The 14,138-nt window shown below is 27.8% G+C and overlaps 1 protein-coding gene across 3 annotated transcripts in view; it reads right to left on the reverse strand.

Annotated features, from left to right (window-relative positions):
- LOC105837289 overlaps nucleotides 1-14,138 on the reverse strand; it is a 62,069-nt gene extending 47,931 nt beyond the window's left edge. Inside the window, exons 1-8 of one of the 3 annotated variants that reach the window (XM_036290400.1) lie at nucleotides 13,794-14,138; nucleotides 12,082-12,155; nucleotides 11,640-11,993; nucleotides 4,800-4,847; nucleotides 4,566-4,704; nucleotides 3,986-4,459; nucleotides 3,613-3,888; nucleotides 3,348-3,550 (exon numbers count right to left, since the gene is read on the reverse strand). In XM_036290400.1, coding sequence (XP_036146293.1) covers nucleotides 3,348-3,550; nucleotides 3,613-3,888; nucleotides 3,986-4,459; nucleotides 4,566-4,704; nucleotides 4,800-4,847; nucleotides 11,640-11,993; nucleotides 12,082-12,115 — 1,528 coding nt within the window. In that variant the 5' untranslated portion in view covers nucleotides 12,116-12,155; nucleotides 13,794-14,138. Of the gene's footprint in view, nucleotides 1-3,347; nucleotides 3,551-3,612; nucleotides 3,889-3,985; nucleotides 4,460-4,565; nucleotides 4,705-4,766; nucleotides 4,848-11,639; nucleotides 11,994-12,081; nucleotides 12,156-13,793 lie in introns of all 3 variants that reach the window. The other 2 variants (XM_012681913.3, XM_012681914.3) reach the window with 2 other exon arrangements.

Below are 14,138 nucleotides of genomic sequence, written 5' to 3' on the forward strand. Positions count from 1 at the left end.
CAATAACAAAAAAAAAAACAATTTTGGATGGAAAAGTTATTTAAAACAACATATATGGTAGATTAAAAAAACACATAAGAGATTGAACTATGGTGAAAATAACGTAAAAATTATATTGAGATAAATTTAAAAAATGTAAAATAGAAATAACAATGTAAAAGTATATTATAAATTGTTTAGATTTCATAATTAATACATTACTAGAATGCATCTATTTCCTCGTTAATCGAGGAGAAAGAAAAGAGTTAAAAAGACAAAACTTTAAAAGAGTTCCAAATTGGTCAAAAAGAAAGTAAAACTCTTATGAATGTGTTAAGTTTCAACATTTAAATTTAATCTATAAATATATCTGTTGATCAACAATACTAATCTTTCTGAGATATTTCTGCTACAAATGTGATATAAAATAAAGTAGTTTTTCTTGTTTATTTCATAAATGACTAGGTTGTTTAAATCTTCTTAATAAACGAATATAAAGTCATAATTAAGTAATTTTTCTATTCTTTAAACAATCTTTAAAAATTAATAGAATAAATCTCAATCTTCTTGTCGCCAATGTATAAATAATAAATAAATTAAATCTTGTTGTCAACTTAACTGACAAAATTTATTGTTGAATTTACAACGTTTTAATAATTACCATCCAAGATTATAATTCACTCAGAGTCACAAAGCTGCATTAACTTTCTACATACCTCAATTATAAGGGATAATGACACTTTAATAATAAATTGGTAAATTCATTATTAGAAAACCTACATTTTCGGCACGATATATTAATTTTTTCTCGAGCTACCCGTTAAAATATAAAATTAATACCATTTTGGATCTCGTGGATCGAGCCATTTTACTATCCAATGAAAGATATCACACCAATAACATTTGCTTAATAAAGTCGATTCTACTCAACAATTATTTCCCCCCAAAATTAATCAATAAACAGGTTAATATTAGATTGAATCAACTAAGAATCAATGGTAATAATAATCACACACAGAATTTGACATAAAACACAGTATAGTTCTTCCTTTTATTAATGGACTCAGCGACAGAGTGAGTCGTACTTTTGTTAAGGTAGACTTTAAGACAGTCTTTACTGTCCCAAAAAATTAAATACGTTAATCAAGAGAGAGAGACAAAATAAAAATAGGAAAATCTACCAATTTGGTGTATAAATTAAACTGTAAAAATTGTAATTCTGTATATATAGGATAGACAAAACGTCATTTAGAGACTAGAGTCAAAGAACACATGAACGATATTAAAAAACAATACCATGCATTATCACTTGTCAGCCAACATCGTTTAATGGGCATGAATTTTATTAGTCCAAGCCAGTAATCTTCCATCAAAAATCTCATAGATTAAAGAGGGAGATTACCGAAATGTTTTACATAAAAAAGTTTGTAAATAATATCAACTTAAAAAAGATACTGAAAATCTCAATAATATATATAACATTGTTATCAAAAACACATAAATGTGAGACAGTTTTATTTGTTTTTTATCCGGGTCTGCGTTCAGTCCCCATTGTGACTTCATTATAAACAGACACTCTCTTATATTACTGTGTATTTTTATTTTATAATAATAACGATAGTGTTTTTTATACCTTTGACACAAGATACATGTAAGTCCATACATCTTAATTATCTATTTGACCATTGATCATTTTAATCTGTTTATTTATTTTTGTATCATTTTATTGTAATCATTTTAGTTATTTTATTTTTGTTTAATTATCTTTTAGTTTTATTCATACTTTACAGACTTCATTGCAGTGTTGGTTATGATTAATTACCTCGTAACTTATTTTATTAATTTTAATTCAAAAATTTCAATAAACATTTTGCAACCTTATTAATTATAGTTGTATTCAAATTTATTTATATTCTCGATACTGTAGTTCCTAATCTTTTATTGGTATATTTCTTATGCTTATAGACCATGATTTTGTTGGCACAGATACATGGACTCATATGTGTCTTATGAAACTTTTAGTAAGTAATACATTATAATGTAATGCAATAAACATTAAAATCGACACTTTTTTTTAAAACGTAAAATAAGAAATTTAAACCTAAAAACAATCTACTTACAAAAATATGTTTACACACTAAAAAGTAATAAGTTTCATAAGACACATATGAGTCCAAGTATTTGTGCCAACAAAATCATGATCTATAAGCATAAGAAATATACCAATAAAAGATTAGAAACTACAGTATTGAGAATATAAATAATATGTTTTAGTTACTTGATAAGGACCTAAAGTAGAGGTCAAAACGTTGTAAATTCAACAATAAATTTTGCCAGTTAGATTGACAAGATTTAATTTATTTAAAAATTAAATTGATAGAGTAGCCATTTTTTCACAGCACATTAATGCAAAATTCAAGATTCTCTGCTTAAAAATAAGACGAAACAGTAAAATTGCTTTACAAATCTGCAGAGAGTTCCTAACTTATGACACAAAAGATAGTGTAAGAAAAAAAACAGATATTTGTCTGTAAACGTATTTTTGTAAAATCAGTCAATAATAATAATTGTATTATGAACCATATCCAACTACCTTAACAATTAAAAATGTTTATCAATATCAAAATGTTTATAAATCTTGTTCAAGTTTACTATTCAACATCTTGTAACATAAAAGAATAATTTATAATGCCAATTTCTAGTTTACTATAAATTTTTACTTTATATAGATTAGATAAAGTTTAAATTGGAAAACAGTCTCAATTGACAATATTCTCTTATTGTTTATTTTATTGTTTTCAATATTGTTTTCAAAACAGTTATTTGATTTATCTGAAAAATACTAGCTTGTAAGACTGTTACTTTTGACAACTTCAAAGATTCAAAACTTCGAGAAATATATTGTTAAAAATGACAAATTTATTCAAGTTGCTAAAATATTGTAAATAAAATAAGTTAATTAATATACCTGTACACAAATGTAAAATCTTTAAATTACAATTTGAAAGTATTATAGAATACAAAATATTATATACTTGCAATTAAGCTACATATTTGCAGGATTAAATTTCTAAGTCAAGGTTGAACAATATTCTTTTAAATCAAATTAAGTTACATTTAATAGTCTATAAAATTTAATTACGTTAAAAGTTACAAAAAAGTTGAACAAAAAAATAATAAATTGAAACTCAATTAAAAATTATTAAGATTAAATAATGTTTCAATCTTCAATCTTCAAATCTTTAAACCTTCCAAATTCGAACGTCAAAACCTTTGAAGCAAATCACAAGCCCTAATTTTTACCATTAAGATAAACTTAAAAAAAAAATATATATATATAATTTAGCCAATCCTGAAAAATCACTTACGTTGACTCGCAGAGACGTGTAATTCATTCGCGGACTTTTCAACTTCTTTCACCATGCTAACAGGTGTTTCCTCATCCTCGCTGTCCCACTTTGATTTGGGAAGCTGTATGGTCATCTGCCACGTATTATTTTTATGGTGTTCAATCGCATTTATTTGCTGATACCAATTACGCTTCTGCTGTACAGTGTCTTCCATGTCAATTCTACAAATTACAAAAAATTATATTAAAAAAAAGATTTCGGATGGAAAAATTTCGTCATGTACCGTGGTGGAGATGCCTCGCATATATCTCGTATCTTCTCGCGTCGTTCAGGAGTGACAGCTTCTAGGAGTTGCGAAATTCCTAACAGAAGAGAAACGCGCGGATTTTCACAATATGATAACTGAAGTCCTTTCGTTCGTTTCGTCAACTTGACTGATTCGGGTGGATATTTTTTGGGCCCGTAAAGTCCCTCGGCTATTAACGCTTGACGTTTCAGACGGTGATTACTTAACATTAACATCTGTTCGAAATAGCGCGTATAATCTTGTTGTATTGATCTGAAACACATCACATAAACACGCTCGACACACACGTATAAAAAATATATGTAAAATCTCTTAATTTTACTTTAAAAAACATAAGAATATACTGTACTTGGTTTTTATAAGTTTTTCTGAATTTTCACGTCTTTTAAGATAAATGACATCATCAAGAGTTAAACCAAATTTTCGCACTTCCGCCCACGAGTTACTCTTGGATAACATCTTTTCTTTCCATTTGTCTTTATCTTTGTCCCTTTTATCTTTGTTTTCGATTTGTATTTCCAACGTATCATTTCGTTTCTCTTTTATATTTTCCTTCTTATTCTTCGTTGCTTCAATCCTTTCTCTCGTCTCGTCTTGCTTTTCTTTATCACTCTCTTTTTTGTCCTTTCCTTCTTCTTTCTTGTCACGATTTGTTTTTGTCTTGCTATTGTCTCGCTTATCTTTATGGTTTTTCTTTTTTTTATCTTTCTTATACTTTTCTCGATCTTGAGATGCTTTCCGTATGGAACAATCTATACTTCCATTTCTATCTTTAACATCTTGATTTGAACTGTCTTTTTCAACTTTATCACGATGTCGATGCCTTATAAAATTGATTAGCTTTAATAATTATCAAATATCACAGAAAAATACAATAAAGAAAATATATACATATAAAAATAAGAATATATATATTATTAAAATGTTACCTTTCCGAATACTTTCGATCGATTGACTTATTTTTACGATCGTCACTCATTCTTTCATGTTTACTTTTGTCTTTCGCATGTCTTGTACTTTCAAATAAACCAGATATGTTCTTGTTATGACTCTCGTCTTCCATACTTGCTACAAAAAAAGTTTGTCATTAAACATCTAATTTATGTCGCTTAACTGTATAAAAGTAGTACCTGCTGCCATAGCTTCAGCGAGTAACATCTTACTTTTAGATTCTTCCCTTCGAATTTCTTCAATAGCCAGAATTTTCTCTTCTATAAAATTATAATTTATATAGTGCCAGTTAAAAATATAGTAAACCTTAAAAGAGGACCCAGCTCCAATAATCTTGACCTTGACACGTGTTGTCAAGGTCATCCTCGTGAGTGATGTTCCAGAGATTTTAGCCGACACTCGAGAGTCGTTAAAAAGTTATTAACAAAAAAAGTTTTATAAATACAATACATGATATCTCTGTCCAGGAGTGACAGAGTTACCGACATTTTTTGGGGAACTTGGATTTTCGAATTGGAATAACGGAATGCAAAATTCTTTTACAGGATTAGGGGCCGATTTCACCAACTCCGGTTACTTTAACCGGCCAGTTATTCCATTGAAATTGACCAACCGTATTTGTCGTTAAGCAAAATTAACAAATGCGGTTAAGGTGACCGGAATTGGTGAGATCGGCCCTAAAGTACGCACAAAAATGAAGGGGGCGACGTACAATTTGTTCTGATAAATAAAAAAAAAGTTATTTATTAGTCATCTAACGACAATATTTGCTTTACGAAAATCTATTACAGTTTATATGTATAAAATAATCACATCGCCCCCTAGAAAAAACTCTCAGGATTAATATCATGCAATTAGAAATAATTAAGATTAGAAGCCTAGAAAAAAAGATTCGCATTCCGCAAATTGGAAAATAAAAAAACGAAAATTTAGGTTATGTACGCGTAAAAAGTCGATAAGTAGAGCAATATCAGAAAAATTTTTTTCGTTCTCAATATAAAATTTAATTCATAGATTGATATTAATATGTGTACTTCATTCTGGAAAAAAATTTCTAAATCTATACAAGAAATACATATGAAATCTCTGATGTGCATGAATGACTCTACATTATCGACCTCGATCAAGGGTGCGTTCGGGGAGACGCTATTAGCGCTACCACAGCATCAGTCTATCTTCATTACTCATTAAAAGTAGAACAAGGATAAACTGATGCTAATAGCGCTAATAGCGTCTCCTCGAACACACCCCAAATTTCAAAGGCACTCCAGGATCCCCTTAAATAAAGTCGCAAACCCATGATGCAGAGAATGCGTGAGCAGAGTACAAGGGAAGGACTTCGCCCTCCCCCTACGTCCCCGCATTAATTTTTATAAAACAAGTATAAATTAATAGATTTTCTTATTTTAAAGCACGCAAAAATGCGTGCTTTATAAAAGTTAATGCAGGGATGTAGGAAAAAAGCTAAGCCCTCCCTTTGCACCCCGCTCATGCATTGTATTTGTGAAACTTTTTTTGTTAATAATTTTAATAACATTAATAACTCAGAAGGACAACATATGTCAACATAGGTCAAGGCCAAGTCACTGCATGGGACTGAGTTCCCCCCCCCTTTCGTTAAAATTTACTCATATTTCTGTTTACTTATATCATACACATAGTATCAGAAAATTACAGCAAATTATGAAACTTTTTTCGTTTATAACTTTTTAACGAACGACGAGCGCATGCTAAAATCTCTTGAACTCAGGAGAATGACCTTGACAACATATGTCAAGATCAAAGTCATTGGAGCTGAGTCCCCTTTTATTAAGGTTTACCAAAAATATGTTCACATATTTATAATTCAACATAACTGTATTCAAGAAAAATAGATATAGTATGTATTCTTAGAAAAAAAAAGAATTTAAAAATTGTGAATTTATATATTATAAAGATATTGTGTTAAACATAAAAAAAATTTTTATCTTAAAATATACAGCCTACAGCCTTAAGGAGGATTACCAGCTTAAAAAAGTGAAGAGCTTTTTGTATTGCTAATAATAAACAAAATTTTTAAACAATAAAAACAAACCTGTATTTAAAAATACTTTCTTTTAAAAACAGATATCATATTTAATAAAGATAATACCTGGAATTGTGGAAAAACTGGAAAGAACATAACAAGCAACATTGCTACAGCTTTATTAATATGGCGTCATATTTAAAAATAAATATATAATTCAGGTTTCATATTCTTACACAAAAATAAAACGGTAAACCTGTTTTTTTTTTTCAAAATATTCTTTAAAATTTTATTCTAGTTTTTTCAAAATTCTTAAATTTTATTTGTGATTAAATATTATTTAAAGCTTTATTTCCATAAAATTTTCAATATTATTTTACAGTTATTTAAAACAATCTATATCGATAAAACTATACAAGAATTTTTTAAAATTTAGAAAGGGCTATATCTCGAACATAAACTTATTCTCAAATTCAAGCAATTCCTTGTGTTATATGAAGACTTGGGAACCGCCTTAAGAAAATCCTAAAAAAAGTTATCAACATTTTTCTTAATTTGACAAGATAATCTAACAACTATCTTATGATTTGAAACTACTCAGTAGCGCTTCGACAATACCACAATACTAATACCATAAAATATTTCATTGACTCATTTAAGATTTTTTTAATTTTTTCTTAATTAGCATCGCTTAATATATATCAGAAAATATCTTTAAATTAGTGTTACAAAAATTTAAATTCTTTGACATAATTAAAGTACATCATACAAAAAATATCGTAATTTGCTTTAGAATCCATTTATTGTATTAAAATGCAATATAGCACAATATAAAACTTATTTCATTATTTTTAAAATATACATCCATAAATAAAAAAGTAAAATCGCTTAAAATATATGCATAATTCCAAAACATATTTCATAATAATGCTATAAAGAATTGGAAAGTAATTCTTAAAAAAGTTATTTTAGTTAAAAAAGTTACTTTTTTTCAGTAATTTCTACTTTGATTTTATTTCTACTTATAACTGTAAATTAGCTTAGTTATATCTTCTGTAATTAGTTTAATATTAATTTAATAGTTACTTTTACAGTTATTTTATATCTTAAACTTATTTGTCAACACATGATTTTTATTTAGCACACACAGAGAATAAAATAATAAATCATCTCCGAGAATAGTTATCATACAATAATTATCATTAAAATAGTTCTATCATCAAAGTTTCAAAAAAAAAAAAAACTTTAATTTTTAATATATTGTCTAAACTAGTATTTATGTTTTCAAAATTTGAAAGTTGGTTGCCAATTTTGATGAAAAAATAAATAAATAAATAAATATAGATCATTAGCTCCTTAACCCTCAGAGAACACATAGGGTCAATTTGATCCTTACCTCGAATTTAATCGTAAATACTTAAAAGCATTTTGAAAATTGGCGAGCCTGAGACCTTCTACCCGTAGTTTGAGGTATTAATTACATGTTAAGATGCTCCTTTTGTACAGCGCAACACCTAATAGGTGTTGGGCATTATTCGAAGTCGGTGCAGAGTCATTCTGACCCTGTTGTGTACTAAGCGTCAGTTTTTCAATAGTGAGCATGATGGCATATAGTTTGCGGCCACGTATTCAAAATGCCTTAGTACGTGTCAAGCAAGAATATTTCAATGGCAACAGTTCTTCTGAGGTGAATAATGTGTCAGTACAGTCAAACTCTGACACGTCGTATTCAGATTATAGTGAAGCCGTCGCCGACAATAAATAAGTTAACTTTTACCACAAGTCATTTAAATAATAAAGTATTCACATATATGTAATAAAAAATAAATTTTTCTAAAATTTTTTCACAAAAATGTTTGATTTTTATACCTTAAAAACCACTTTCATTACCTAACAAAATAAATACCTATTTTTTAAGGTACACTAAAGTACAATTTTTTTCTTGATTCTACTACATTTCAAGAATACACACATAAATTTTTAGCCACAAGTATTTAAAAAATTAAAAAATACAATTTTTTTCGTGAATTTTTTAAAATATGTAAATAATTCCAACAGCACTGTTTATTTATATCAATTGATTTAACAATGTTCCAAGTACATCTGGAAATTTTTTCAAGCTGATCGCACTCGTCAATTTAAAATGGTGGACGATCAAATTGTGTGTAGGATCAAATTGACCCACAGTGTTCTTCGTGATCGAAAAAATAGGTGTGTTCTCCGAGGGTTAAGGACAGAGCCAAATTCATGAAATGGGCCCAAAAGACCAAAAATAAAAATATATTAGATTTCATTAAAAATTCATACGTGGAGGTTTTTAAAGATACTACCCAATGAACACAGTAATATAGCAGCAGTGTAACAGCAATGTAACCGAATATAACAGGTTACGTTACTCTGAAATTACACGTAACTTACATGTAAGTTACAATTTCCGACTCAGCAATATAACATGTTATAATTACATGTTATCTAACCGTTACACAACAGTTACAAAGAAAAATAAAATAAAATAAAAATTTCATTTTTAAAAAATTATTTTTATCAACAGCACATACTACATTTAGAATAAATTTTTATTAATTAATTAAATTTAAATTATGTTATTTTTTATTTTATTCTTACTTGCCGCTGCTCTACGCCAATTTGACTCATCTATATGGGTACTTGTTATTGTCTACATATACTTATATGTTATAAACTGACGCAACTATATTATTTTTTATAAAAGCAATTAAATTTTGCAAAATATTAAAAATAAATAGCATTAATTTATTTACTTATAATTTTATTGTTAAATTTATCTTTTTTTATAACCTTAATAATTTGATGGAAATTGCGATCTATTTAGCACTAATCTTTGAAGCGTTCAAATAATTAATTAGATGGTTAACTATATAGATCGTAATTCTAAGAAAAATTGAATAGTATACATTTATTATTCTGTTTTTGCAGCACATGATGAATTTCGATTTTGTGCATTTTTTGTGCGCAGTAATTGTAGACAAACCGTTATTTTTGAAAACATTATCTTTATAATAATTTTTTTTATTATCAAATAGATCTATCATTCAGGATGTTATAATGTTGTCTGATTTCTGAGTCAACTATGACGCATCGTTCCGTAATAACATTGATACGAACGTGTTATGTTACGATTATACAATTTTTGTTGAATAACTGTAACGCCAAAACGATGTACAACAGCTATATCACTTGCGTATAACAAATATTACGTAACAGGTTATTTCCATGTCACATAGCACCTACATATCACAAGAATAACAGTGTTAAATTACTTGTAACTTCCATGTTATATTGCCGCTATAAAATGTGTTCACTGGGTAATTACGAATTTTATGTGAAACTTGTGGAATTCAAAATGGCGAATCCAATATGACGAGTTCATCACGATAATATTTATATTAAAAAAAAATACCAACTAGTAAAAAAATAGAAGAAATTTAAAGAATAAAAAAAAGTAAAACAAAATAAAAAAAATAAACAACAAAAAATAACAGTAAAAAATTTTTTAAACAAAAAATTTAAAAAATGGGACGCTAAATCCTATTGGTAACCTCAAACCTACAAAATAGTTGATGTATTTGTGTAGGGGTGCATCTCGAGAACGTACATTTTTTCAATAAGTGTACTAGTAAAGTTAAAGGTGAAAACGTTCCAACATGTATATTATTGTAAATTTCCTTCAAAAATTATCAAATAAAGATATAGTTTACGTTTTTTTCAAAATAATTTTGATGCCGCTATGAACCTTAAAATATCTAGAAAAAACCCTTGTTCGTTATATGGAACGCGACTAAACTTGAATATAGTAAAATGTTTCATGGCAAAGATTTGCCTTTTTCTAGTCCTTTGGGCCAAGTCCTAAATAGCAAAGATCTTTGCCATTGGTTCTTAAGGAATTAAACAGAGACGCAGATTCTTGAAACTAAAAGAAGTAGATATTTCTTTAAATTTTATACCTGAGATTTCTCATAAAAAATTTCTAATATATTCTTTGAACAATTTAAAAAATAACTATAAAAAAAAAGTCAAGTTACCAATAATTTCAACTCAAAAAATTGATCTAAATTGTTAAATCTGGAAATTTTTACTCATATAACCATCATTTACTTCGATCGCGTGGCAATGCCACAGATATATTGAAGCTGTGTTCCGAAATTCACTGTCCATACTGTAGCATAAGCAAAGTGTTTAAGGGGATCCTAAAGTTGTCTGTTTTACATTCTGTTCAACCATTTAGTTTTAAATTAAATTTACAGAATTAAAAATCCTTTTACACGTTTAAAGTACATACACAAATAAACCCGAGAACGATTAGATCAAGATCAAAAATGCAAAACAATTTTTAAAGTTTATTTGTTCATAAAAATATTTCCTTTAAAATATAAGTTATGTAGCATGTACGTACAAATGAATGATACACCGCAGTTCGGAAAAGATTGAGGAACAAGACTATATTCGTCAAATTACGATTAAGCCGTAAAAAAAAGTTATTTGTGCAATTAAATCTTCAGAAATCTGTAGTGCAAGCGCTTAATAAATAAAATTTAATCACACAAATAACTTTTCTTTATAGTTTTTAATTGTAATTTGACGAATATAGTCTTATTCCTCAATCTATTCTGAACTGAGGGATACCATTCATTTGTATGTATAAGCTTCATAATTTGTATTTTAAAGCAAATATTTTTATGAACAGGAATAAACGAATGACTCTACAATCTCTACATTATCGACCTCAATCAAGTTTGATAGTTTAGCATCCTCTTAATATAAGTAAAATAATTCATAGAATTGTAAAATTCTTGTATTTAAAATAACAATGTATAAAAATTACAAAAAATAATAGAAAACTAAAAAATATGACATTAATTTCTGAGTAACTGTAATGTTTTACTTTCCAGAGTCAATGACTCGTAATAATAACTAGATACTTTTTAAAAAAAGACAACTATAACTCTAACTGTTATTTCTATAAAGTAACATTTCAATCCTGATTCTATATACAACTACAGTATATTACCTGTTTTTTTTCTTGATTTATTTACACTTGTATCATCCTGAACAGCTTTATCCTTCATCTTTAAAGCTCCTGTGGAATGCTGAGACAGATTTGGTTTAACCTGGGATTTGGATAATGTTTTAAACTGATTGGCAAATGCCATCAACCGCTTTTTTGCCTGGACCTTCCCAAGAACTGGCTTAACTGGCTTTGGGCTCTCTAATCTCGATGTGTCACCATCGCTTATTTGGCTTTTGGTACTGTCTGGCGTTTCTGGCATTTGTATGTCTAACAAGGAGATTGAAATGTCTGGGGTCGGTTCTTCCGGAACATAAGTATCTTTTGACTGGGAAGAAGTATCGGTGCCATCTTTCTCTAATATTAATATTACAAAGTAATCATTTAATAAAGATTTAGATCTAACAAACTGTAGTGATAAAAAAAAAGAAATAATGTTTCTTACCTGAAAGAGATGGTATTCTTTCTTCCTCTGCCATTGCTTGAGTTTTAATACGTACCAAAACTGAACTTAGTTATCTGAAAATTACATTATTAGCACAAGTTCAGGAGACTAAACATAAAATAATTAACAAAGCTTTATATAAAAATTATGTCAAATAGCAAAACTATGCAATTTTGGATTAGAATTCTGTCTATTAAATAATTTTATTTTAGTTAAATAGATCTTTAGTTTTCAATAAGTACGCACAGAAGGAACATTTTGATGCTAAGAGAAATAATTATTTCTGTATTCTTTTTTTAAAACAATATTTATCTTTACAAAAAACTTTTTTTCGAATAATCTTAAAACACACTCATTATTTACTTAAAACAAATATTTGCTCAAAATAATCTTTTGCATATACACAAAAATACTTGAATCAAGTATATATTATTTATTTCAAATAATTTATAAATACATATATCTACAAATTTATTGTAAGTTTATCATAAGTTATATTAAATTTTTTCCAAACATATTTTGAATTACAGTAATTTAATATTTAAATCAAGAATATGTTAAAACAAACATTTTATTTATTGGTCTAACTTTCCTTTTAATGATGAGTTTTTTTTATTTATGATAAATGTTTTAAAATTTATTATAAAAAATGTTTTTTGTTAAAAATGATACTTACTAAATAAAAAAAAATTAATTGAATAAATCTCTTTTTTGACAGCATTTTTCTATACAATTTGATATAATCTTTAAACTTATTAAGTTTGTATCAGATTATGCATTAAAGATTGAGTATTGCAAATTAGAAATTAGAATTTTATCAATTACCTAATTTCAATTTTCATTAATTTTGACTGATTGAATTCTAATCTTTAATTGACCATTCTCAAATCTCCATTATGTATCTAATAAACTTAAAGAAAAGATAAACATCAGACTTTTTGTTGAAAATATTGTTAGACGATTAAAACCTGAAAGCTATACAAATATACAGCTTGATTTATAAATTCTAATTTATGCAAAATTCTCTACTGTTATATGATGTAAACGTCATAGAAAAGAACAAAAAAATAAACAATTTGCATTTACCTTAATTATAGAAATCAAATAAATACAGGAGAATTATAAATATTAGAATTCTACTAATTAGATTATTTTAATTTTTACGTTTTGTTTTAAATTCTAGTCTCTAATTTATAATCCCCGATGCATAGTTGATAAACTTGAAGAAAATCAAAACACCAAAATGTATTGTTGAAATCTGAGAATTATGTAAGTGTATGACTTGATTATCCTATATTGTATATCCTACTCTACGCAGCATGTAGAACAGAATTATTTGCTGTTATTCGATTTAAATGTCTACTACAGGATATAACAAAAAAATTATTTGTTTTTTGCATTATTTTGATTATAGAAAACAAGTAAATGTAGGATAATCATAAATATTATAAAAAATATTAAATATTCGCAAATTAAATATTTAATATAAATTTATTTGTGTGTGTGTGTGTGTGTGTGTGTGTGTGTGTGTGTGTGTGTGTGTGTGTGTGTGTGTGTGTGTGTGTGTGTGTGGTGTGTGTGTGTGTGTGTGTGTGTGTGTGTGTGTACGTGCATACAAGTGACAAGAATAATTATATGAAAAAATATCACCAGTACGAAAGGATGCATGCAGTTTCTAGGATAGTCTTCCATTCATTCACATAAATATTTACCATGACTCATAATTTAAATTATTATACGCATAACATTAGGCAGTGATATCGACATAAATGCACCTTGCAAATAATACGGATACACAGTCGTCGCGTAAACGTATCCCGTTCACTCGGCTCCTATCTTCATCGGAGTTAAACGAAACCAATGCGCGAAGAATGGCGGACATGTTGTCCCAAACTGGCCGAAACTGCAGACCGCCAACGGTGATAACTTTAAAGTTCTAGATAGAACACCCGAGAGCTTTACCCATAGAGATATGTGGTTTGTTCGCGTCGCCATGCTCCGACATGCTCCTACTCACTCCAACGCATTCTAATAGGTTGGCGTCATTGGAATCAACG

Source organism: Monomorium pharaonis, chromosome 7, assembly GCF_013373865.1.
Source record: "Monomorium pharaonis isolate MP-MQ-018 chromosome 7, ASM1337386v2, whole genome shotgun sequence".
NCBI lineage: Eukaryota > Metazoa > Arthropoda > Insecta > Hymenoptera > Formicidae > Monomorium > Monomorium pharaonis.